Genomic DNA, 27,745 nt, shown 5'->3' with positions numbered 1-27,745 from the left:
TACAAAAGGCCGTATTTCATTCTTTCTCATTGCCAAGTAGTATTCCATTGTGTATATAAACCACATCTTCTTTATCCATTCATCAGTTGATGGACATTTAGGCTCTTTCCATAATTTGGCTATTGTGGAAAGTGCTGCTATAAATGTTGGGGTACAAGTACAAGTGCCCCTATGCATCAGCACTGCTGTATCCCTTGGGTAAATTCCTAGTAGTGCTATTGCTGGGTCGTAGGGTAGTTCTATTTTTAATTTTTTGAGGAACCTCCACACTGTTTTCCAGAGTGGCTGCACCCGTTTGCATTCCCACCAACAGTGCAAGAGGGTTCCCGTTTCTCCACATCCTGTCCAGCATCTATAGTCTCCTGATTTGTTCATTTTAGCCACTCTGACTGGTGTGAGGTGATATCTCGGTGTGGTTTTGATTTGTATTTCCCTGATGAGGAGTGACATTGAGCATCTTCTCATGTGCCTGTTGGCCACCTGGATGTCTTCTTCAGAGAAGTGTCTATTGATGTCTTCTGCCCATTTCTTCACTGGATTATTTGCTTTTCGGGTGTGGAGTTTGGTGAGTTCTTTATAGATTTTGGATACTAGCCCTTTGTCCGATATGTCATTTGCAAATATCTTTTCCCATTCCGTCGGTTGCCTTTTAGTTTTGTTGACTGTTTCCTTTGCAGTGGAGAAGCTTTTTATCTTCATGAGGTCCCAGTAGTTCATTTTTGCTTTTAATTCCCTTGCCTCTGGAGATGTGTCAAGTAAGAAATTGCTGCGGCTGAGGTCAGAGAGGTTTTTTTCTTGCTTTCTCCTCTAGGGTTTTGACGGTTTCCTGTCTCACATTCTGGTCCTTCATCCATTATGAGTGTATTTTTGTGAATGGTGTAAGAAAGTGGTCTAGTTTCATTCTTCCGCATGTTGCTGTCCAGTTCTCCCAGCACCATTTGTTAAAGAGACTGCCTTTTTTCCATTGGATATTCTTTCCTGCTTTGTCGGAAGATTAGTTGGCCATACTTTTGTGGGTTCAATTCTGGAGTCCCTATTCTATTCTATTGGTCTCTGTGTCTGTTTTTGTGCCAATACCATGCTGTCTTGATGATTACAGCTTTGTAGTAGAGGCTGGAGTCTGGGACTGTGATGCCTCCCACTTTGGTTTTCTTCTTCAATATTACTTTGGCTATTCGGGGTCTTTGGTGGTTCCATACAAATTTCAGGATTGCTTGTTCTAGCTTCGAGAAGAATGCTGGTGCAATTTTGATCGGGATCGCATTGAATGTGTAGATTGCTTGGGTAGTACTGACATTTTAACAATATTTATTCTTCCAATCCATGAGCACAGAATGTTTTTCCATTTCTTCGTATCTTCTTCAATTTCCTTCATAAGCTTTCTACAGTTTTCAGCATACAGATCTTAATACCCTACAGGATTAAGTCCCAGCTTGTGGCACAGTGAAGATCCCGCTGCTCCCTGACCAGCACACTTCAGCTCTCTTCCCTCTTCAGCATCACCCCCTCCTCGTCCCCACAATTTATGCTCTGTCGTCCCCACCGTGTTTCTCGATCTCTGCTTCTCAGAGCGCCTTGTGCTCTTCCCTGTACCTTTGCAGACTCGTCTGACCTCTGCGGGGAGATCTTCCCTGATACCCACCTCAGTAAGTTAACCAAACCATAGCCTATTACTCTGGTGCCTTGTTCTACTTTTACTGCGCTTCCCACACTGTACTGTGATTTGTTTACACACCTATCTCCAAAAACACCGCTGTGGAATTTGAAACAGACTTCAAGTAGCCATCACCAAACACCTTGCTTTTAGATCTCTGGCCTAAAACCAAAATAAATTGGACAGAATTGTTTTAGAAAGAACAGAGAGAAATTTAAGCCTAGGTCGTCGTTATCTGAACAGGGTTTTGTTTTGTTTTGTTTTTTTAGTAATTTCTTCACCTGTGCGTATTTTACACATTCTTCTGTATATTTCACAATAAAAAAATGTAAAAAATAAAAAATTAGACCAAACAGCCAGCATCCTATGTGGGAATGTAATCATAATGAGATATTTGTTTGAAACTATTAACTGATTTTTTGATTTTTTGAAGTATAACTGGATTCTCACGTGTAATGTCACTCCAAAAATGACCAACATGCCTTAAAACAAAACTCTGACAAAATAATTATGATCAAATCCATTTAATTTTTTTTTTAATGTTTATTTATCTTTGAGACAGAGAGAGACAGAGCACGAACAGGGGAGGGTCAGAGAGAGGGAGACACAGAATCTGAAACAGGCTCCAGGCTCCGAGCTGTCAGCACAGAGCCTGACGCAGGGCTCGAACTCATGGACTGCGAGATCATGACCTGAGCCGAAGTCAGCCGCTCAACCAACTGAGCCACCCAGGCGCCCCTGGTCAAATCCATTTATACCCACATAATCTTCTAGCACATTAAATCACTTATCTTTCTGCCGTCTCCATGGTTATAAATGTTCAGGTTTGGAGGGCAAATGAAATAGGTGATAATGATATCAAGATAAATATTATAAACATGTAGACTTATTTGTATCCCAAAAAACATTCAGTGACACTGAGTCTCTCTAACACTTCACTCTATTCTGGAGCTGAAGTATTTCGTATTCCAAAATTACTAAGCCTCACAAATTACTAAGAGTCAACTAGTATCTAAAACGTATACTGGCTCCCCGCCCCCTGTAATAGTACCGTAATATGCTATTTTATCCTACAAACGCGAATTACTCTTACGATTAAAACTCACCCAAATAAATTCAGTTTGGTTCAACACAGATTTATACCCAAGGCAAGCAGCTAGGAACGATCAAGGCTGGAAAGATCAGCAGGAAAACAGGGCTATCAAGGAACACAAATAACGCGAAGAGAAAAACCACCACATGCCGCCCGAGAGCTACAAGCAAAACACCACGGGAACTGCTCTGTGTCCGACAGCACGGCCCCCAAGACACACAGAACTGTACTCCTGATCACCGCACCTACAAGGTAAGATGAAACATAAACACCTATTTTTGACAGCATCGCTGGGCTGACACACCAGTGAGGAAGTTACAGAGAGGTGGCGGAAGCTCTGGGCAATGACGGAACACTGAAGCTGGCTTGTACCCTGGGGCCTTGTGTCTTTGTGGCTCCCCCTCCCGCCTCCTCCTTGCACCCGGCTCCCAGGTTCACAGGCCACCACCGATCTATCTTCTGCCACTAGAGGTTGGTCCACATTTCCTAGAGTTTTATGCACAGAGAATGAAGCAGTTATGTACTTTGTGGTCTGGCTTTTCAGCACAGTGAGATCCGTCCATGCTGCCTCAGGTATCAGTGGTTTGCTCCTCATTACTGCTCGTAAGATCTCACCATACAGACGTGCAATGTTTTCTGTCCATTCACCTGTTACTAGACATTAATTTTGCCTCCAGATTTTGGGTACCATAAATCAAAATGCTATGAACATCCATGTATAAGTCTGTGTAAACATTTGCTTTCTTTTCTCTTCGGTAAATACTCAGATCACATAAAAGATTCATGTCCAAGTTTTAAAGAAACTGTCACAGTTTTCCAAATTGTACCACCTTACATTCCCAACAGCAGTGTTTGAGAGTTCTGGGCTCTCCACAGTCTCATCAACACTTCTTAGGGTGAGTCTTTTTAGTTTTAGACATTCCAATAGGTGGTATTTCTGACAGTGTGGTTTTAAATTGTATTTTCCTAAAGACTAATGATGTTGAACATTTTTCCATGTGCTTACCCTAACATATATTCTTTGGTGAAACATTTATTCAAATCTTTTCCCTGTTTCTTATTTGTTTGTTTGCTTATTTATTTAAATTTTTAAGTTTTTTAGGGGGGAGAGTGCATGCACACACAAGTTGGGGAGGGGCAGAGAGAGAGGGAGAGAGAGAGAATCTCAAGACAGGTACCCCTATCTGTTTCTTTCTAAACTGGGTTGTTTATTTTCTTATTGGGTTTTAAGAGCTCTTCACATATTCTGGATACAAGTCCTTTGTCAGATATAAGATTTGCAAGTATTTTCTCCCAGATTGTGTCTTGTTTTTTTTGTAATAAATAATATTTAAAGTACATTATATATACTAAACATCCAAATAAATACAAGTAAAGACACAATTCATTAACTGAAATATATATCCTAAGAAACTACCCAGAACACAACATAAAGAGACAAAGAAAGTAAAAACATAAAAGAGAAAGTAAGCAGGGTGCCTGGGTGGCTGGTTCAGTCAGTTCAGCATCCGACTCTTGATTTTGGTTCAGGTCATGATCCCAGGGTCATGGGATTGAGCCCCATGTTGGGATCTGCCCTGACAGCACAGAGCCTGCATGGGATTCTCTCTCTCTCTCTCTCTCTCTCTCTCTCTCTCTCTCTCTCTCTCACTGCCCCTCCCCCCCACTCTGTCTCTTTCTCTGTCTCTCTCTCTCTCTCAAAAATAAACTTAAAAAAAGAGAGAAATTGGAGCACCTGGGTAGCCAGTCAGTTAAGCCTCCGACTTCTGCTCAGGTCATGATCTCACGGCTAGTGAGTTCGAGCCCCGCCTCGGGCTCTGTGCTGACAGCTCAGAGCCTAGAGCCTGCTTCCGATTCTGTGTCTCCCTCTCTGCCCCTCCCCTGCTCACGTGCTCTCTCTCTCTCTCTCAAGAATAAAACATTAAAATTAAGAGAAAAGGAGAATAAAATGAAAGATATAACATGTCTAATAAGCATTCCAGAAAACAAAAATAAGAATATGGAAGAAGAAATACCTGCACAGATAATAGTAGAGAATTTTCCAGACATGTTGATAGATGGTAACACTCAGAATCAGTATACTCAACAAATCCCAACAGGGAAAACTGAAAGAAATCCACACCTCATCTTGCTTACAATGGAGGATTATTTAATCCTAATGTCCTTAAATCCCCAAACCAATACATGACAGTAAAGGGATTTTGGCATCAAATAATATAAAACCACAGAAATAAACTAACAGGAGAGGAGACAACAAAAATGGTCAGAAGTGAACAGACAGCAGCCACAAAATAAGCACCCTAGCAGACCTGAGACACACTTGAACTAGACGAGGGGAGACTGGACAGTCCCAGGTGCATCATACAAGAGTCACGTCTTGAAACTGGCAACCTTTGACTCTAGACGTGGAATCTACAAGTTTATTCTCTAGACACTTGAAATGTTACTTGATTTGGAGACACTAGGCACAGGTGAGTCCCAGGTACCATATGTTACACAGGGGGACCAAGTCACAATATTAATAACAAATACTTCCAAAAATAAACTCTCACATTTATGGCTAATTTTGATTTGACAAAGGTGCCAAGACAATTCAATGGGGAATAACAGTCTTTTCACCAAATGCTGCAAGGGTAACTAGGTATTTTTACAGGCAAGAGAACAAATCCAGACCCTACTTCATGCACCATACACAAAAATCAACTCACAGTACATCACGGACCCACATCCAGGAGCTAAAACTACAAAGCGCTTAGAAGTGGGGGGTAGGGGACGGATCAACTGGCCTCAGCAGCTTACCACACGTACTGGAATAGAGCAGGAACTGACTCACAGAGAAACAGGAAAAAGCACTCCCAGGACACCTACGTGAAACGGTGCTGGACAGAAGCATCCACACCACAGACCTCAAACCGCTCTCCTAACAGGCCTGCTTAAAGGCGAGCCCTGGGTTGCCCTCTGGGAACTCAGATTGGGGAGGGATCCCACCATTCCCAGAAGTGATGAGAGGCTCGCTGAACCTAAAATGTTTGTGCGAGTAATATGGTTTGTGTTAAATACTTGCTTCCTTCTGGGAGTCTGGTGCTTTCCTATTTGCTACAGAGAGGCTGCCCACGGGACTGGCTCTTAGTAGGGACCCCGGGCACTGGGGCTCTACTGAGCTTCCCTGGTCGACAACGTGTCGCACCTGTCGTCCTAGCTGGTGGTTGGGAGGACTGAGCGCATCCCGTGTGGCTCCGCCGGGGAAGGACTCTTAGAAGCTGGTGCCTGGTGTCCTCAGACTTCGTCCCACACAACTCTGTGTCCTCTCACACAGGAAATCCCAGACGTGAGCACAGCTAGATCCCGAGTCCTGTGGGTCCTCCTGGTAAACCACTGAAACTAGGGGTGGGCCTGGGGAGCCCCGACACAAGTATATACAATGAGGAAAAAATCCATTTGCCTTTATATTACATAGTTAAACCAGATCTCCAAAGATGTTGGACAAGTTCTTTTTTTTTTTTTTAAATAAAGTTTATTTTGAGAAAGGGAAAGAGAGAGGGAGGGGCAGAGAGAGAGGGAGATAATTCCAAGTAGGTTCTGCATTGTCAGCACAGAGCCTGACGCAGGGCTTGAACTCACAAACCGTGAGAGCGTGACCTGAGCCAGAATCAAGGGCTGGAGGCTTAACCGACTGAGCCCCCAAGACGCCCCTGGACAAGTAAGTTCTGAATGCTTAAGACAGTGTGTGCACGTAGCCTGGAGGTTCCCAGACTCATTGAGCCGAAAGGCCAGTGGTCTGGGCATTTCTTTCTCAGAAAACCTGACTTGCTGACCTGCGACTTTTGGACAGCGGAAGTCCCCACCTTCTTGCCCCAGCAGCTGCTCATGGGCACGAATCATAGCAACTCGGTTTCCTGTCCTCTTTCAGCCTACACACCCTCCTCCTGCAGCTGCTGCTTGATCTACTCCTGGACGCTGCAGCCCACAGAGCAGAGGGTTCTCTGTCCAGGGTATATACAAAACAGTTTGGAAGAAAGAGGTTTTTAACATCTTATGAACTTTAAAACTGCACGTGAAAGTGCTCTGTAGACAGTAAGGACTCTGCAAATGTAATGCGTTATTGGGCTTAACAGGCAGGTGTGTGTGCCATAAAATACAGCAGCGTCTTTGATGTGATGCTGCCAGTGCAAAGTTACATCCCCCGACGGCTCTCTGCCTTCCTCTAATTAAAAACTCACATAAAGGCTACAGACACATTTTTAATTTTGCTGTCAGGTTTCAGTTTTGTTGATCTTGAGACAGAAATATCATCTCTCCGTGAAGAAACAACTTCATCAGGGAAAAGATCACAGACCCATCACGTGAAAACATCAGAAGTCACTTTAGGACTGGAATCCTCTCCTTCTGAGTCCTTTCCCCGTATCATATGCACAACCCCGACTTCGATACAGAGCACCTAACACTCGATAGATTTATCCTTCCCTGAAGTTCAGGTCACGGGCAATCTTAGAACTCAAAAGAATCTTCGCAATTCGGCTGCACAAGTTCTGAATGCTTATGACAGCGTATGCATGTAACCTGGAGTTTCTCACACCAGACAGGGCAACACGGTCATATGGGGAGCTTTCCAGGCCCACCCCAGACTCACCGAGCCAAAAGTACTGCCCATTTACTGGGGTCTGGCCATTTATTTCTTGAGACTTCCTGAAGCAGATATGCCTGGCAGAACCTCACAGAGGCTCTAGATTTGAAGGCAGGAGAAGAGGATTTGTGCAACGGCCTTTAGAAATTGGAGGCTGGGGCGCCTGGGTGGCGCAGTCGGTTAAGCGTCCGACTTCAGCCAGGTCACGATCTCGCGGTCCGTGAGTTCGAGCCCCGCGTCAGGCTCTGGGCTGATGGCTCAGAGCCTGGAGCCTGTTTCTGATTCTGTGTCTCCCTCTCTCTCTGCCCCTCCCCCGTTCATGCTCTGTCTCTCTCTGCCCCAAAAATAAATAAACGTTGAAAAAAAAAATTAAAAAAAAAAAAAAAAAAGAAATTGGAGGCTAAGGAAGGAGAATCCATACCCTTGACATCAGGAAGAGTTCTGAGTGGCACAAGGATTATGAGGTTGGAGGCAAGGAAAAGAAAATAGAATCTAGTATACCATCTGGCTCTGCAGAATCTAAAATAATAAACACTACTGAATGGTTTTCAAGAGGCTTAGACAACAGTACAAATATTACCAACCTCGACAACATAGAAGTATAACCGCATGAGCTAGAAGGTAGGAGGGAAAGGGAAGTGGAAAAAAGGGGAAAGGCGCTAATACCCTCATCTTACAGAGAGAGAGAGAGAGGAGGCGATCACCTAAAGTCACAACAGTAGCCCATAAAAAAACAAAAGTCACATTTCAGTCATACTAAGTTGGCAAGTAGAGAGGCAAAGCCACTTGCTCAAATTTAGCTAGCTAGAAGGTTCTTTTTGGAGAGCGCGAACGCAGTCCCCCACTACCACAAATTATGCAGTCGAGTTTCCCACATTTGGGGAAATCGCAGGGGTCAGCACGCCCGCAGTGCAATGGGCAAGCCTCGCCCTGGGAAAACCACCTTCCTGATCATGGTGTCTCCCCTGCCAGGTAAGTATTCTAGCTAGAAGGTTCTAAAGCCCATGTGGGACTATGGGCCCTCCACGCTCCGGACCGTGTGCTCTTTCCCCACGTCTGGCCGTGCAAGCTCTGTGCCAGGAGGTAACTCGCCCAAGGTCACGCACCTAGTTGGTGGCAAAGCCAGAAAAAGACGCGAGTTCTCTAGCCCGAAGATCATTTGGAAAAGTCATTACTAAGATTTCCAGAAAGATCACATCAAAAACCCCTCTCGTTCTTCATCGTGCTCTCACTCACCTCCACGCCCTCATTTCCGCTCACACTCGCAGCACACGCCAACATTTCCTAACGCTGCTCCCCCACGGGGATGCGTGCCCTCCCTGCCCACCCGTCAGGCCCGGTCTCCCCCGTGCCATGCCATCTGACGAAGGAAGTCCTCTCCGCTGGAGGCGACGACGAGGAAGACTTCAACTCACCAGCCATTTTGTCTTTCAGAGCCTGACAGAAGGATTAAGACATCAACATGAAGCACGAGGCAAGTCTGCCTGTTCACCTCTTAGACACGGAGGCCATCGCTCCCAGGGCCCGGGTCACTGTCACACGCACTGAGGAAAGCTGCTGCCGCTCAGCTGTGCGCGGGCCACACTGTTAGAACCGGTAAGACCACCAGAGACGCTGCAGAACTTCACAAGTTTGGAAATATTCCATGGAAATGACACTTTCTACCCCCAAAGGAGTTCTTTAAAAGTAAATTATAATCCAACCCCATTAGTACCTGTAAAAAGCAATTTAAAAACTTCAATTTGATTCGCTATTACTTACGCCATTTTCTGTGCGTTTTTCTGCAGGTACATTTATTACATTTCTCTGAGTTCTCTGCTCTTGGGTCTGACGGCCACCTGAAGAAATGAGAAGGCCAGCCTTACTAACAGACGTATTAGTACGATGATATCCTCCCATCCCTTCGCTTATTTATTCAACACAAGTATAAATTATCAGGCTGAACAATTCAACACTTAAAACAGTTGAAAAAATGCTTTATAATTAATTCTTATGAAGTTGTTTACGTGAAATTTTTTTCTCTATTTTCAGAATCTTGAAATGACTTACACTGAAAGATTTCTAACACTTAAAAAATGGTCAAGATGGTAAGTTTGATGTTATATGTATTTTACCACAACTCATTTTTATTAAACATTTCTTAAAGACTTTTATATTTTATCAGGGACTCAAACAGAACTGAATATCCAGAAATCACACTGGTGCACAGAACTGATCTTCACTGACAGGGTCCCCACTGACATGGGGCACCAACACAAATCAGGCAGTCTTAAGAATTCTTCTTTATTCCATAAAAATTCCAATGTTTCGGGGAGCCTGGGTGGCTCAGTAGGTTAAGTATCCGACTTCAGCTCAGGTCATGATTTCATGGTTCATGAGTTCGAGCCCTGTGTTGACAGCTCAGAGCCTGGAGCCTGCTTTGGATTCTGTGTCTCCCCCTCTCTCTTTGTCCCACCCCTGTTTGTGTTGTCTCTCTCTCTCTCTCTCTCTCAAAAATAAATGAATAAACATTAAAAAAATGTTTCCCCCAAAAGGCTTCAAATTTAAACTGGAGAAATTATATGTCCTGTCATATTTTTTAAAATATATATATTTTTTGGGGCGCCTGGGTGGCGCAGTCGGTTAAGCGTCCGACTTCAGCCAGGTCACGATCTCGCGGTCCATGAGTTCGAGCCCCGCGTCGGGCTCTGGGCTGATGGCTCAGAGCCTGGAGCCTGTTTCCAATTCTGTGTCTCCCTCTCTCTCTGCCCCTCCCCCGTTCATGCTCTGTCTCTCTCTGTCCCAAAAATAAATAAACGTTGAAAAAAAATAAAATAAAATAAAATATATATATTTTTTAATTTGAGAGAGCACCTGAAAGGGGGGAGAGGGCCAGAGGGAGAAAGAGAGATACACTCCCAAGCAGGCTCCACACTCAGTGTGGAGCCCGATACAGGGCTCAATCCCACGACCCTGGGATCACGACCTGAGCTGAAATCAAGAGACGGGCACTCAACCCACCGAGCCACCCAGGTGCTCCTGCCCTGTCATATTTTTGTTTTTTAAACAAAATGAAGCATGCTGCACAATTGTGCACCTGGTGACTCTGAGGTCACAGAGACCAAGGTCTTTGGTGTGTCCAGTGCCTGCCCCTACAGCTATTACCTATTACTTAATGTAACTGGAGAATTACTGCACTCCAGAGCCTACTTTAGTACTTAAAATGCATGACTTCAAAGGCACATAAACCTCATGTTTAAAAAAAAAAAAGTAAAAGGAAAACACTTTTGTTCTATATCTTTCCTATTACTTTGAAAATTTGCAGAAAAATGCTATAATGGAAATATGACTCGCTTCACCTTAAAGCATGCATTCTCAAAGACAGTGAATTGTCCCCAAGGGGGCAAAGACTGGTTCTTGGGGGAATAGAAATATCTTACTCTTTTTATGTATTCAGCAGAGTTATATAGTACATAAATATATAGTACATCTGATGGGGAAAGATGCGGGACAAGTAACAGAATATCCGAAAAAGGGTCCTTAGGGAAGCGGAAATTCAAAAAGAGGTTAACCAAATATTTGTGGCATGGCACGCAAATGAACACAGGCATACGGTATACAACAGCCATTTCACGGAATCTAGAGTAGTTTCCTAGTAGCAGGAATCACACACGCACACACGTGCACACACACACCCCCCCACACACACACGCACTTCCCTTAAACTGTGGCATCTACCAATTTACGGGGTTAATTAAATTCTTAGTTATTCTTGGTATTTTTAAGGAATAACGTGTTCAGGTTAATTTAATATTTCATCATTTCTGCCTCTTCCAAACAACAGGCTATCAAGAAATTAGAATACTATGAGACACACAACATGAAAATTATACCAAGTGCCACTTAATCTTTGATGGTAAAGAAACCTGAAGACCTTGCAATTTAGAGTCAGAAAATAGTGAATCCTAAGAGGTGACATTTAGTGAGCACTTTGCAGGTCACCTCACTAACCCCAATCACAGCCCTATGCACCCTGCAGATGAGGAGACAGGGCGCAGGGATGGGAAGTCATTTGCCCAAGTCCCACGCTAAGTAAGCAGCCTCGCTCCCAACTCCAGTGCACCGGCCCCTGGGGTCTACTCTGTGCTCTGCATACGGCCTTCATCGAGTTACTTTCCATTCCAAGCTTGTCCCCGAAGTGTACAGGTGATGGGAAGGGAACATTCTCTACGCTCTCCTCTAGCTTCCAAATAGAGAATCTACCATTCTGGTGAGGCAGGTCTTTTACTTTTTGTTATGTATCTTGTAGTTCTACACAATAAACACTCAAATGTAATTAATTAATCCCCTTTTTTTAAAGTTTATTTTTGAGAGAGTGAGCGAGTGAGTGAGCGAGCAGGGGAGGGGCAGAGAGACAGGGAGAGAGAGAATCCCAAGCAAGCTCCACGCTGACATGGGGCTCAAACTCACAAACTGGGAGATCACGACCTGAGCCAGAATCAGGAGTCGGATGCTTAACCACAGACGTTAATCCCTTTTAAATGACATCAGTCGGTGACAACGACCTTGTACTCAGCTCCGTGGGAAGCACAGAGGAAACATGAGCCTTGGATCCTCAACTCCGGCTGCTTAAAGTCTGAACCGGAGGAGCAGCTCAGTGAACACGAACAAAACGGAACAAAGCACCTGTTTTACGTGCCGTGCCGTCTCCTTCCTTGGGTTCTGAGACAGGGGCGCAGTACGCCCGAGCACAGGCAGAGAAACCAGGGCCGAGGGGAGAGCACGGGGGGCAGCGTGTGGGGACGGCCTTGTGATCTGGGGACAACAGAGAATGAAGATGCCAGGAGGGACGTGGCTGAAACGGAGAAAGAAGGGGCAGGGAGGCTGAAGAGGTGGGTAGGGTCCTACTACAAATGCCACCTAAGCCAAGCTGAGGAGTGCCGAGTAGGATGGCAGGGACTTTGCCGGAAGTTCTGCAAAGCCATGAAAGTTGCGATGAACTTGGTTCTTCCAGTGCTGCCCAACAGTCCCAGCCAGCCCGGGTCGCCCCGTGAATTCCCCATCACCGCACCTTCCTGGGATCTTCCTCATCCCGGTGCCCTGCATTCTCCCCTCCGCATCCCGCTCATCCCTCAAGGTCCCTAGTCTGCCTTCTCTAAGTACTCTGCTCTGTGCTGACGGCAGTCTCCTTCATGCCACGCAGCTCAACATCCTCTCCTCCCATCTGTGCACCTGCTGTGTCAGCACCCCTGGGCTGAGCAGTGCTGTGGGGTGATGATGAAGGTCCACCGGAGGTCAGCGCTGTCACCTTTCTCGCGCCTGAACAGCTCTCTTTTAAGTATCCCTGACGCTTCTGAACTCCGTGAGGTGAGAATAAGGCCTTACCCCCATCCCTCCACCCAGGACATTAACGGGGATGTACACATACTGTGTTAGTACGAGTAAATCACAAAACCTTTAAGTTAAGTGTAGCTAGGCCCAAGAGGGATGTAAGTCTTTGGAGAGCTCGGCCAGGGAGCTGATACAAATTCTCCGCACGAGAATAGCACTTCAGCTGTCAGCTAGTCTAGCCCTCCTTCTTGGGAGGCTTTTGGGCAGAGAGGCAGGGCCCTCGGCTAAGGCAAAAGCGGACGAGGAGCTGGATCTGGTCTCCTGACTCCAGATGGCCAGCAGCAGATAGAAGCAAGCCCAGAAGTGAAGGTGCATTGTAAAAACAGCACTGAACTCCACTTACAACCGTGGAAACATGATTTTAAAGTAGCTGGTAGCTCATTCTAGGAGCACAATGTCTTTTCTGATAAAATACAAATAAAAGGGAATCATGTGCAATAAGGGAATATTCTTTTTACAAAAGGATGTCCCTTTATTGTTTATTCTTTATTTATTTTTTTTTTAATTTTTTTTTCAACGTTTATTTATTTTTGGGACAGAGAGACACAGAGCATGAACGGGGGAGGGGCAGAGAGAGAGGGAGACACAGAATCGGAAGCAGGCTCCAGGCTCTGAGCCATCAGCCCAGAGCCTGACGCAGGGCTCGAACTCACAGACCGTGAGATCGTGACCTGGCTGAAGTCGGACGCTTAACCGACTGCGCCACCCAGGTGCCCCATATTATTTATTCTTTAAAAAAAATTTTTTAACGTTTATTTATTATTGAGAGACAGAGAGACACAGAGCATGAGCAGGGGAGGGGTAGACAGAGGGAGAGACACAGAATCCGAAGCAGGCTCCAGGCTCTGAGCTGTTAGCACAGAGCCCGACGCGGGGCTCGAACTCACAGACCGTGAGATCATGACCCGAGCCGAAGTTGGACATTAACCGACTGAGCCACCTAGGTGCCCCTCGTTTATTCTTTTTAAATACCGGAAGTAATCCACAATCACTGTTGAATAACAAGTTAAGGATCTCTTCAAGGCAGTATACATACTTTTACAAGAGGTTCTCTTACTTTGTTTAAATTCGAATTCAAAAATAGGAAGCATATTCCCATGGTTCAAAGTTCAAAAGGAACGAACAGGTATACAATTAGACATCTGCCCTCCCTCCCTCACCCTGCAGCCATCCCCCACGGCTGGCACTGTTACCAGTTTCTGACCATGCTTCCAGAGCCACTTTACACAGGGACGAGCCGATGCAGATGGACAGAATTACGCTCTGTCCCTGGTGCACGGCAGCGACACAACGCGCATGTGGTGGGGCACTGTGCTCACTCACCTGTTCGGGAGACGGTCTACACCACCAGCTCAGGGCACAGAGCTACTCCTGACTTGTGGCCGTAGAGTGGCGCCCTGCGCGGCTGCACCGCCACTCCCGTAACCCGACGCCCACGGCAGGCCCTCCCGTGGCTCCCACCGCAGGGTCCCATGACTACTAACGCTGCGTGCACATCACTGTGTGCGTGTGTAGGCACAGCTTTAGGATAAGTTCTCAGAAGTGAGGCTGCTGGGTGAGAGGTCTGGTGCCTTCCTAAGTCTCACAGATATCGCTAAACTGCCCTCCACAGAAGCCGCTGACCGACACTCCCACGGCAACATGGCAGAGTGTCTGTTTCTCAAGCTCCTGGCCAATGCTGTCATTAAATGTTCTAGTCCTCGCCGATGTAACAGGTGAGATACACTATGCCCCTGTCTTCTCTGCATTTCTTTTATGAGGAGTAAGGCTGAACATCTTTTCGCATACCCTAGGGCCACGTGGATTCACTTTTCTGTGACCTGTCTTTGTAGACTTCCCCTTTTCTTAAACGGGTTTTCCTTATCAATTTTTAGAAACTTTTATACATAAAGATAGTCAGCCCTTTACAATATGAGCTATAAATGCTGTTTCCCAGCTTATAATTTGCCTTTTGACTTTGCCCAGGGTGGTTATTGCCACTCAAGCCGTGTCGGGGGCGGGTTCTTCTGTTTTCAGTAATTCAGTTCTTTTATGGCCTAGTGTTAGGCTTAGAAAAGTCTTGTTCCCTCGAAAAAATTTAAGTAAAACCCGTATCTCTCAGAATTCTTCTAATCCTTTCGTGGTTTCGTTTATTCTTAAACTCTGGATATTTGATGCATCCGGTATTTATCAACGGTTTCTTTCAACAGCAGGAGCCCTCACATGTCTGAACACATCACCTGACTGACTTAGGGTCCTGAGACGGAAGCAAGGGCGGAAGCAAAGGCGAAGTAACTGTCAACTGCAATAACAGAGGGCAAAGAAACGGGAGATCCCACCTCCCCCTCTCCCCACTTGTGAGCAAAGGGAAAACAAAACGTGAACGATTGAACATCTATTCCTATTTTACTTAAATTAACTGTTACGGCAGGAATCAACAAACGGGGAAAGCACTCGGCTACCTTGCTCACTGCTCTCGGTTGGGGAATCCTCATGTCGAAGGAAAAATTTCACTTCTTCCCTGCGTGGCCCCCACTTCTGAAGATGTTCGTACATCATGTGATCAAAGGGTATGGGACGCTCTAGAAAAAAACCACATCTTACTTATTCCAGAAATAAAATGACTCCAACCAAAAGCAAAAAATAAATAAAAATAGATTTAAATATACACATATACATTAGAATTCAAGGATATTATAAGCACGAAATTTTAATTGTAATGAAGTAAAAACAGGAGTGTGAGTGGGAAATAATCTAGGTAACACATAAGCACGAGAAGTGTACATAAAAGCGATTCTGCAACATTAAATAGGGAACACTGAAAACTGCCCTCTATAATACTTATTTACTGTATCAGGACGCAGTGTGCCTCTCAGTCTTCAAAGAAGCACATTAACAAGCTGGCCCAGCATGGCCATTCACTAAAATGCTGCGTGTGGCCATCAGACGCACACGGGGTGCACGGCGCACGTCTTGGCCAGTCAGGTACCGCTACTGGGAATGCTGGCCAGCACTTGCAGAGGCCAAAACTACCAAGTTGATAATAAAAAATACATTCTACAGAATTAAATGTACTAATGCACTTCAAATATTAAAGAAAAAAGCTCAAAATAAAATCCTAGTAGAATATCGACACCAGTGACTAGAGAAGAGCACGGACATATTTGTTAAACTTACGAGGTACCATTTCTTATGTTTATAATCCTAGTTTCCTTAGAACTGCATCATGTGTAGAAACAGAAAACAAAACAAACACGAAACAAACACAAAAAACCTCGGTTGTTTGCCTTGTTCTTAGATATCTGAAGAACTGCTTACGTTCCGGATACTGATCCTGGGTTGATTACATATATTGAAAATAGGCTTGTCTTTTAATTTTGTTGGTGCCTTTTGTTATACAGAAGTTTAAAAATAATGTAAGCAGTTATCAATCTTTTCTGATTTTGAGGTTTTTGAACAAATTCTCTTAACTCCAAGGTCGAAAGAATATTCTATATTTTTTTCCTACAAATTATAAAGTATTGCTTTTCATTGTCCTTATGGAACTGGTTTTGCTTTTCCTACTTTCGTCATCAATGGTCCCCACATCATTTACTTACTAGTGTCTCCTTTCCTCATAGAGACACCTCTGAGCCGTCTCAGGGCTCCTCGGGCCCCGATCTCTTCTAGCGGGCGGGCTGTCACTCTACCTCCGCGCCGTGGCTGCAGTCTCCACTGCTGTGGTTTTACAATTGGTGCTGCCACCGGCTAGGACGAGTCCCCTCGCGTGGCTCATCTTTGAAACGGTCTTGGCATTGCCCAGCCCTTTGGACTCACAACTATTTGAAAGGAGCTGCTTGTCAAGTTCTTTTTTTAAAGGTAGGCTTTTGACTGTAATCATACTAATTTATTTACAAGTAAAATTTGGGGAGATCTGAAATCTTTGTAAACCGGGTCTTCTAGTCCATGAACATGGTTCTGTCTCTCCATTTTTTTCAAGCATGTTGTGTTTTTCAAGGATTTTTTTTTTAATCACCATAGAGATCTTATAAATCTCTATTCCTTTGTACCTTACAGATTTTTTGTTTACATAGCATTTAAAAATAACTTTCATTTTATCTATTTTTTTAATGTTTATTTTTGAGGGAAAGAGAGAGAGGCGGGGGGGGGGGGGGGCGGACAGAGCATCTGAATCAGGCTCCAGAGAGCCCGACGCAGGGTTCAAACTCACGAACCGCGAGATCATGACCTGAGCCGAAGTCAGACGCTTAATCAACTGATCCTCCCAAGCACCCCCAAAATAACTTTCATTTTAGAATGATCTTAGACCTCTAGAAAAGTAGCCAAGACAGTACAGAGTTCTGATACCCCTTCACCCAGTTTCCCCTAACGTTAGCATCTTAACTGAGTATCTCTGTCAAAGCTAAGAAATTTACACTCGTACGTTACTGTTAGTTAAATTCCAAGCTTCATCTGCACTCCACTGGTTTTTCCCCTAATGTCCTCTTTCTGTCCCAGGAACTGAACCAGAAAACTACAATTGCATTTACTTGTCTTAAACCCTAGGTCTCTGCTGGTCTGTAATAGTTTGGTCCTTCCCTGTTTTTTTCATGACCTTGACAGTTTTGAGGAGTTCCAGCCAGGTATTTTGTAGAATGTCCCTAATTCTAGCTTGTCTAGTGTTTTCCCCCTGGTTCTAATGAGGGGATGGGTTTTGGAGAGAACTCCACAGAGGTGAGGTTCCTTCTCATCTCATCATACAGGGTGTGCGTGCCATCACCATGACAGATCGTGTGATGCTGGCCTTGACCACTTAGCTGAGGTGGTATCTGCCAGGTCCCCCGCTCCAAAACTCCCAACTACTACCTCATTCTCCAACAGGTCGCTGGCAAGTGGTGGGTGTGTAGTGCATGGGGAGGACCGTCGGCTGATGACATTGGCCTCTTTGTCCAGAAACATCTCCCCCAACATTTCCTCACATGCTGAGGACTGATCCACAGGACCTATTATAACATCTACCTCTGTAATAGGAAATTGGAGGGAATTTTTCTTTCTAAAGGGTTGTATACCTCAGGAACTGTCCCCCCCACCCCCACTTGTTGCTGTTACCAACATTAACAAATGTGGTTTATGAAGGTGAAAAATGAATTGTATTGTGAAATTTTCTTTTCTTTTCTGGTAATTTCTTGCTTAATTATTAATTATGCCTTTCTGTTTTACATTTTATTCGTGTTTATGTTTTAAAAATATTCTTGGAAGCCCAAAGTAGCAATTTTTGAAGACAATGTATGAGATAAGAGAAATTCTAAACCTAGGCCTACATTCCAGAGAAATGAAAACATATGCCCCCACGAACACTTGCCCAGGAATGTTCACAGCAAGCATTATCACAGCCAAAAAGTGGAAGCAACCCAAATGTCCATCACCTGCTGAATGGAGAAATAAAATGTGATCTATCTTACAATGGATATTCTTAAGCCAAGAAAAGGAATTAAGTACTGAAACATGCTACAACGTGGATGAACCTTGAAAATATTATGCTAAGTAAAAGAAGCCAGACCAAAAAAGCCATGTATCAGATGACTGGGTTTACATGAAGTACCTAGAGGAGTCCAACACATAGAGCCAGATGATCACACAGTGGTTGCCAGTGGCTGGGGGGGAAGGAATGGAAAGGGACAGACTTTGGTGACGGCTACACAACACTGTGAATGTCCTAAATACCCCTTAATTGTACATGTTAAAATAGTGATTTTTATGTGCGAATTTTATCTCCACTTAAAGGGGAAAAAAGGAAATCCTGAAATGCTCCCAATGTTGCTTGTGCCTGAAGTCAGGAAGGACATCAGCAAGACTGGGGGCTCACAGGCAGCGACCTGGGAGAGTGCCGAGGCGACACCGAGCAGTGTCGTCCACCTTGAGCACAAGCATATGGCTGGGGAGAGACCTTTCTCTAAATCTGCTCACCGGGAGAAAGCAAGAACTCTGCAGGCTGCAGTCCAATCATACATTCACAGTGTGATTTATTGCTCTGCCTGAGGTTAAGTTCTACATTTCTTTCTTTCCTTTTTCTTTTTTTTAGTTTATTTATTTTTCATGTTTATTTATTTTTGAGAGAGAGAGAGAAAGAGTGCGAATGAGGGAGGGGCAGAGAGAGACACACACACAGAATCTGAAGCAGGTTCCAGGCTCTGAGCTGTCAGCACAGAGCCTGACATGGGGCTTGAACTCACCAACTGTGAGATCATGACCTGAGCTGAAGTCAGACGCTTAACCGACTAAACCACCCAAGTGCCCCTTTAGTTTATTTACTTTTGAGAGAGCGAGGGAACGTGAGCAGGGGAGGGACAAAGAGAGAGGGACAGAGAGAGAGGGAGACAGAGAATCCCAAGCAGGCTCCATCCACATTGTCAGCAGAGCCCAACGCAGGGCTCAAACCAATGAACCATGGAATCATGACCTGAGCCAAAATCAAGAGTCAGACGCTTAACTGAGTGAACCACCCAGGTGCCCCAGTTCTAGATCTCTATAAAGAAAGAAGTCCTGGGGCGCCTGGGTGGCGCAGTCGGTTAAGCGTCCGACTTCATCCAGGTCACGATCTCGCGGTCCGTGAGTTCGAGCCCCGCGACGGGCTCTGGGCTGATGGCTCAGAGCCTGGAGCCTGTTTCCAATTCTGTGTCTCCCTCTCTCTCTGCCCCTCCCCCGTTCATGCTCTGTCTCTCTCTGTCCCAAGAAAAATAAATAAACGTTGAAAAAAAAAAAATTAAAAAAAAAAACAAAAAAAACAAAAACAAAGAAGTCCTGCCAGTCACAGCAATGTAGCAAATGGTGTGCTCCTAACGTGCCTTTTCTGTGCATGTAAGCAAGCTCTGTCTTGTTCTTTAAATGTCAGGGCAAGTACAGAAACGGTCTCATCTCAGTTGAAAATGAAATCTGTGTTTGCTCAGCTCAAGTTTAGCACACAACTGAGTATTTGCACAGAAAAACCAAGCACAGAGTGTACTTTAAAGAAGTAAATATCAGGGCGCCTGGGTGGCTCAGTTGGTTGAGCATCCGACTTCGGCTCAGGTCACGATCCTGTGGTTTGTAGGTTTGAGCCCCGCGTTGGGCTCACTGCTATCAGCTTGGAGCCTGCTTTGGAACCTCTGTCCCCCTCTCTCTCTCTGCCCTTCCCCCACTTGTGCTGTCTCAAAAATAAATGAAACATTAATTAAAAAAAAAGTAAATATTATACATTTTTAGTTTTGAAAGTAACTTTTTATGTATATAGGCCCATATAAAAGATTTTTAAAAATCACGTGTACTGTAATTTCATAATGTTAAGGCCTATATGTAAGCCTAATCATGTTTTGCACAGAATTGTGCCTTAGGCCATATTTTATTCATATTGCTTTGGCTTATGGGGTTAAGTAGCTTCAGTTTTAGTCACTTTACTAATCAACATTATCCATAAGTTTTCATGTTTTTTACATTAATTAAAATAAATTCGCAACCTTTATTTATTTTTCTAGCTCAATAAATGTTTACTGAATGAAAGAAAGACTTAATTATCAACAATTACCATAGAAAAATAAGTCACAGGAAAGTAATGTTGCCTTGACAACCTTTATTTAAATCTACCAAGTCTGAGCATAACTTTATAAAAGTTAAACCCAATTTTGTCTTAAGTCAGTCATTTAACAAGTTTATCGTTTCTCTCTCTGAATTTAAAATTTCAGGGGCACCTGGGTGGCTCAGTCGGTTAAGCGTCCAACTCAGGTCATGATCTTGTGGTTTATGAGTTGAAGCCCCGTGTCGGGCTCTGGGTTGATAGCTCAGAGCCTGGAGCCTGCTTCAGGTTCTGTGTCTCCCTCTCTCTCTGCCCCTCCCCTGCTTGCCTCTGTCTCTCTCTCTCTCACTCAAAAATAAACATTAAAAAAACCTTTTTTTAATTTCAACGAAAAGATTAATTTCAAGAAAAGTAAGCTAAGTTTAACTATCTTTTTAAAAAAAATACTAAAGGCTAACTAAAACATTTTTGTTTGAAAGTGAAAACAGAACTACCCCACATATATAACATGTACTATATACCTCATCAGTATCCATAATGGAAATCTATGATAAGACTTTCAAGTGTTCTTGGATAAGGCAAAAATAAAATTAAGTAGGAAATTTAACAAAAGGAAATGCTGAAGGTTCTACCTATATTCCTGGTTTGCAATAGAGTGGACCCTGTGTGGGAAAGGGAAACCCAAGTACAGTAGGTGAATATAATAAACTGGCCAAATTAACACAAATTAACACAGTGTTACAGGCTGAGCTGTGTTCCCCCACGAATTCATATGTTGAACTCTCTGCAGAACCTCAGAATGCAACCTTTTGGAGACTGGATCTTTAAGGAGGTAATAAGTAAAAACGAGGCCACTGGGGTGGGCCTGAATCCAATATGGCTGGTGACCTCAGAAGTAGGAAATTAGGACACAGACACGCACAAGAGGGAAGACCATGTGAGGACAGGGAGAGAAGGTGGCAGCTGTAAGCCAAGGAGAGAGGCCTCAGGAAAGACTAAGCCTGCCGACATCTTGATCTCAGACCTCTAGCCTCCAGAATTGGGAGAGAATGAATGTCTGGTGTTCAAGCCAACGAGGCTGTGATACTGTGTTATGGCAGCCCTAGCAAACTAACATACAGATCCACCGAGAAACAGTCTCTTCTCAAAAGCATGAACAATTATACTGGAGTATTATACTTATGACATACTGATCACACTAATATACCATGAGTCGTAGATGCAATCATTTTTATGGAAGGATACTCTGAAACCTGGAAATTACCGTAAGGGTTTCTCTAGGGTAAAAAAGACAGAGAATGGCTACCTTAAGTGCTTTCCCCCTTCCTCCGAATCTTACCCACTAGAAAATAGCTCTTCAGGACCCAGCTTTGCTGGTCTGTTTTACTCAACAACTTGTGTTTACTAAGGAGATATGACAGTGAACAGACAAGTTCCTGCCTTCAGGAATTTTAATCCAATGAGAAAACTATAGGAAAGCTACTGTATTATGTTCTGATAAATACCTATGACAGTACTGGTACACAGAGGAGGGATGCTTAAACACCCTCTGAGATTCAAGGAAAGGAGGAAAGGCAAGGAATGAATAGAAGTTAGCCAAGCAAAGGGGGCAGGTGCTAGGGATTGTTCTAGACAATGAGAATAGCACATACAGAAGCCATGGCAAATACAGTACACTGTGACCCTCTACTGTGAGGTCAACCTCATTCCTGATGAGGTAAAACAAACTGTAATTACCTACCTAACCCCTCCTTCCTGTCACTGTTATCAGACTGATAACTGAGAACCTGCCCTCTTACTTCTGGTTTAGTAACAGTCCAACATTTATCAAAGTCAAGTTCCTCTCAATGTGCCCTGAAATCTCTGCTCTGAATTCTAAGGAGAACATTAAAAGCACAAGACTTTGGAAGAAAATATTCAAGTATCATATACCTGATAAGGGATCTGTGTCTAGAATATATAAAGAACTCTTACTGGGGATGTAATGTATAGTATGGTGACTTTAGTTAATATTGTATTGCATGTTTGAAAGTTGCTAAAAGAAAAGATCTTAAAAGTTCTCTTCACGGGGCACCTGAGTGGCTCAGTCAGTTAAGCATCCAACTCTTGGTTTCAGTTCAGGTCATGGTTTCACAGTTTGTGAGACTGAGCCCCACATCAGTTTCAGCACTGACAGCATGGAGCCTGCTTGGGATTCTCTCTCCCTCTGTCTCTGCCCCTCCCCCACTCATGCTCAGGCGTGCACGCTCTCTCTCTCTCTCTCTCTCAAAATAAACATTTTTTAAAAAAAGTTCTTATCACAAGAAAAAAAAAAGTTTTGTAACTGTGTGGTGACAGATGTTAACTAGGCTTACGGCAGTGATCATTTCATAATATATACAAATATCAAATCATTAGGTAAACATGAAACTAATGCTATATATCAATTATACTTCAATTAAGAAAATAAGCAAAAGTTCTAGGGGCACCTGGGTGGTGCAGTCGGTTAAGCGTCCGACTTCAGCCAGGTCACGATCTCGCGGTCCGTGAGTTCGAGCCCCGCGTCGGGCTCTGGGCTGATGGCTCAGAGCCTGGAGCCTGCTTCCGATTCTGTGTCTCCCTCTCTGTCTGCCCCTCCCCCGTTCGTGCTCTGTCTCTCTCTGTCCCAAAAATAAATAAACGTTGAAAAAAAAAAAATTAAAAAAAAAAATAATTAAAAAAAAGTTCTAATTATTTCTCAAGTTGCCTGGGTAGCTCAGTCAGTTGAGTACCTAACTTTTTTTTTTTTAATGTTTATTTATTTTTGAAGGAGAGACAGAGTGGGGGAGGGGCAGAGAGAGAGAGAGAGACAGACAGACAGACAGACACAGAATCTGAAGCAGGCTCCAAGCTCTGAGCTGTCAGCACAAAGCCTGATGCAGGGCTCAAACTCACAAGCCATGAGATCATGACCTGAGCCAAAGTCAGATGCTTAACCGACTGAGCCACCCAGGTGCCCCGAGCATCTAACTCTCGACACTCAGGTCACGATCTCATGGTTTGTGGGATTGAGCCTCGCACTGGGTTCCGGCTGACAGTGAGGAGCCTACTTGGGACTCTCTCTCTCTCCCTCTCTCTGCCCCTACCCTGCTTGCATGGTCTCTCTCAAAATTAAAAAAAACATTTTTTTTAAATAAATAGACATTTCTCTAAGGGGTATCTGGGTGACTCAGTCGGTTAAGCGTCTGACTCCTGGTTTTGGCTCAGGTCACTATCTCACGGTTTGTGAGACTGAGACCCGCATCCGGCTCCAGATGACAGCATGGAGCCTGCTTGGGATTCTCTCTCTCCCTCTTTCTCTCTGCTCCTCCCACGCTCTCACTCTGTCTCAAAATAAATTAACTTTTAAAGAGACATTTCTCTAAAGAAGATATGCAAATGGCCAGTGAGCACATGAAAAGATGCTCAGCATCATTAGCCACTAGGGAAAAGCAAATCAAAACCACAAGATACCACTCACACCCACTAGGATGGGTGGCATCGTATACCTAATATCAAGCGTTGGCAAGAATGTGGAGTAACTGGAATAGACTGAGGCTGAGAATGTAAGATGGTTGCTTTTGAAAACAGTCTGGCAATTCCTCAATGAGTTAAGCAATTACCACCCAGCAATTCTACTCTTAGGTATATACCTAAGGGAAGTGAAAACATATGTCCACACACACATTTGTACATAAATGTTTACAGCAGCATTACTCAGGAGAGCTAAAAGGTGGAAACAACCCAAATGTCCATCAACTGATCAATGGGTAAATCAAATCCACCCAATGGAATATTATTCAGCAACAAAAAGGAATGAAGTGTTGATACCAAAACAACACGAACGAACCTTGAAAAACATCATGCTCTATGAAAGCCAGTCAAAAGGGAGTACATGTTGTATGATTACATTTATATGAAATATTCAAAATAAGAACATCTACAGAGACAGAAAAGAGATTAGGGGCAACCTAAGAACGGAGGGGGTAGGAAGGGAATAGGAAGTGACTGCTAATGGATATGAAGTTTCTTTTTTGCAGTGACGAAAATGTTCTTTGATTGTGGTGATGGCCGCACAACTCTGAGTGTCCTAAAATTACTGAATTTAGGTAATAGGTGACACTTTCAATAGGTGAATTGTATGGTATATGAAGTATATCTCAACAGAGCTATTTAAAAAAAAAAGTGTAAGACTTTAGTGACTATCCCTAAGTACCCTTTAAACACTTCCATTTGGATGCCATCCCATTATCACCTCAGACTCAACATGTTCTAACTGATCACTCTCTTACTTTCCAACACAGACCCATCCATACCCCAGTCACCTGTTTTTTCATACCACAAAAAGGTTACCCTCCTCCACCAGTCCTGACGGCCTTTGTGCGAGCTAGTTCCATCTCTTCCCTGCTGCCTATTTTCTCTCAATACCAGTCCCTTAGCTATCACAGGAGCATGATACTTTCATAATCTTCTCTTGTTCCTCCTTCACACTGCTTCCCTTGCTGACTATACCATATCTACATTCAACCTCTCCTTTAGACTCCAAATTATTTTGCAGAATTTTCTGTATTCGGTATTATTTATGCTGATCTTCTCTGCCTAGCTGGATGAGCAAGTCCTTAAATGTAAGAGACAGCAGAGCGGACCCTTGAACAACACACACGTCAGGGACACTGCACCCCTGTGCGGTCGAAAATTCATGTTTAACTTTTAACTCCCCCAAAACTTAACTACTAACAGCCTACTGTTGGACGGAAGCCTTACTGATAACATAAATAATCGATTAACATATATTTGGTATGTTACATGTATTATATACTGTGATCTTACAACAATACCTAACTTCTTCTTAATTTTGGGCGGGGGGTGGTATTTCTAGGCTACGTGGTTCATCTGTGAGTTTTTCCAAACTTGCAAATCTCCAAAAACGTTTCCAATATATTCACTGAAAAAAATCCACATATAAGTGGATCTGCACAGTTCAAACCTGTGTTGTTCAAGGGTCAACTGCACTTGCTTTTTACAATTTAATAAATATTTATGGCATGCCTAGTGTTTTAAGGGTTTTATATACAGGGAAACATAAAAATGTTTCCACCTTGAAGTATCAGGGGAAAAGAAGATGAACAAGTCAACACATACCAAACAAAACACTGTAAAGTCTCAGAGCACACAGACCTCTCACTGGGTTAGCAGTGAGATCTAGAAAAACCTCATCTAAGAGCTGTATCTACTTTCCCTGCTCATTTCAGATGGCACAGATAAGGGTCAAATCACATCACATATATTTTACAAAGAGCATTTGTAAAATCTTTCTCCCATGTAATATGGTATCATTTTAATTATTCAATTCCTCACTATCACAGATAGCTAAGAACCAAAAACAGTATTTTGCATTTGATAAACATTACATTTGACGTACTTAGTAATCTCTATAGAACCTAATACATACCATTTCCCCTCCACACTTCAGCTAAATGGCAACTGCCCTCTCCAGGTTCCTTGCAAAATTCTACAACATCTCGACACGTTGTTTCTGGTGTTATGGGAACTTCTGTTAAAATCTGCTCGTTGTTGCTCAAGAACACGGTTAATATCATCTGTAAGAGAAAAGATTTAAGCTACAATTTACAGTCATTATCATAAGGAGATCAATCTGTAAACTTAAAATGACCCCCTCTACCTCCCACTCCCCCACCTGTACCAAAATGCCCTACAGGATTAACTTTTGGAAACAGATAAACTAATCTAAAATTCATGTAGAGTGGCAGTCGGAAGAGCACATAACTCTTGACCTCAGAGTTGCGAGTTCAAGCCCCACGTGAGGTGGAAAGATTACTTAATAAACTTAAAAAAATTAAAAGATAAATATAATCTGCGTAGAGAAATTAAAATGTAAAACAAGTCACGAGAATTCCCAAAGAGAGCAGTATTAGAAGGGACCCAACAGCACTACCAGATATTATGAAGCCTCAAAAGAATATAGCACATGAACCCATCAGGGCAACAAACTCTCAAGTCCAGACATGGTGTGAGTGAGGAAGGAGATGCCTCCACAGTGACGAAGGAAAAGACCGTGCAGTGAAGGAGGTTTGATCAATTAAAACTCCCAGCTGCAAGGGAAAACTGGCTTTATACTGCACATCATAGACCAGCATAAGTTCCTAATAGATCAAATATTCAAATATAAATCATAAATTTATAAAAGCTTAAAATAAAACCAGGTAAATTCCTTCTTATAACCTTGGAGTACAGAAGTTCATTCTCGCTATAACTAAAAAAAAAAAAAAAAAAAAAAAACCCAGACACTACAAAAAAAGATATATTCAAGTAATCAAATAAATGAATCTTTGTAAAAGCGAAAAGAAACAGGAAAAAATATCTGCAACGTGTATGACAAATAAAAGGCTAAACTTCTCAATATATAAAAGGCTTCTAAAACTGGTAACAAAAAGACCAAATATCCAATTTATTTTTAAAAATTGGCTGAGGAAGGGGCATCTGGCTGGCTCAGTTGGATACGTGCAACTCCTGATCTCAGGGTTGTGAGTTCAAGCCCCACATCAAGTGTAGAGATTACTTAAAAGTTTAAAAAACATTGGTTGAGGAAATACAACAATATACCACAATAAAATGCAAATGGCCCTTAAACATGAAAACTTATCATCACATATTTGAAAAAGAGTAAAATAAAAATTGTCCAGCTTTTTTTTAATCTTAAAAAAAAATCCTACCATTTTGATCTAAGCTATAAAGTGATCATAATGGAAGGAACTTCTTCAAAAACATTTCTCCCAAGGTACGACTGAAACTGAAGATTTTCTTCAGTCAGACATACTATGAAGGACTTCAGTTTGTTCTATGATCAAAGTCAGAAGCAAAGTCTGCATTTGTCCCCACAACCCCCTCTCACTTAGAATCTCAGCTGCTGATTAAGTATTTTATTTTAGTTCACGGTTAAAGAAATTTTTTCTCAGAGGTGCCCTAAATTCCTAAATCCTGAGATTAAATATCCTCACGTTGACGTTCTGGAACCAACACCGTGCCCCCCCACCCCCACCTCAGCCTGTCCTTCTGAGGGGGAGGGGCCGTGCATTTTCTGAATGTAAATCAGAAGTCACTCCCTTGCTTAAAATATACAGGAGCTCCACAAGGCTCAAGAGCAGCCCTTCCCCAAACATTTGTTTTCTAGTGATGAACAGCAAACAGGCGTCTTCACTGAGCACTTCAGAGTCGAATGTTCACGTGAACCTCTACTTCCTCCCCCAGAGACCCTTCTGGGGCTTGATCTCCCTGGAACTCCGTCTGAGAAAAGCCTAGACTTCAGGGTGAGCTACCACTGCCAGCCCGATTCGGTGTCACCTTCCTGGCCTTCCGGTGCCCCCCCCCCAGCCCCAGGCAAGTGCTGTCAGGCTGCTGCCCCAACCCCCCTTGCTTGACAACTCCAATTCACCCTCCAAAATCCAGTTCACTTGCTACCACCCTTGCAAAACCTCCCTT

General features: G+C 43.5%; 1 protein-coding gene and 1 non-coding gene across 2 annotated transcripts in view; both read right to left on the bottom strand.

Moving 5' to 3' along the window:
- PPP1R13B (protein phosphatase 1 regulatory subunit 13B) overlaps positions 1-27,745 on the bottom strand; it is a 66,522-nt gene that overhangs the window by 31,286 nt on the left and 7,491 nt on the right. The window contains exons 2-4 of the mRNA XM_047079989.1: positions 25,698-25,845; positions 15,183-15,302; positions 9,133-9,209 (exon numbers count right to left, since the gene is read on the bottom strand). Coding sequence (XP_046935945.1) covers positions 9,133-9,209; positions 15,183-15,302; positions 25,698-25,845 — 345 coding nt within the window. The remainder of the gene's footprint in view (positions 1-9,132; positions 9,210-15,182; positions 15,303-25,697; positions 25,846-27,745) is intronic.
- LOC124512653 (U1 spliceosomal RNA) lies at positions 8,190-8,351 on the bottom strand. The gene has a single exon (XR_006962177.1). It is a non-coding gene; the product is annotated as a U1 spliceosomal RNA (small nuclear RNA).

The sequence above is a fragment of the Lynx rufus genome, unplaced genomic scaffold (assembly GCF_022079265.1).
Source record: "Lynx rufus isolate CCGP_SWC_20201006 ecotype Redwood Valley unplaced genomic scaffold, mLynRuf1.p SCAF_17, whole genome shotgun sequence".
Classification (NCBI taxonomy): Eukaryota; Metazoa; Chordata; class Mammalia; order Carnivora; family Felidae; genus Lynx; species Lynx rufus.
Note: the sequence above shows the minus strand (reverse complement) of the source record. Positions and strands in the feature narration are given on the sequence as shown.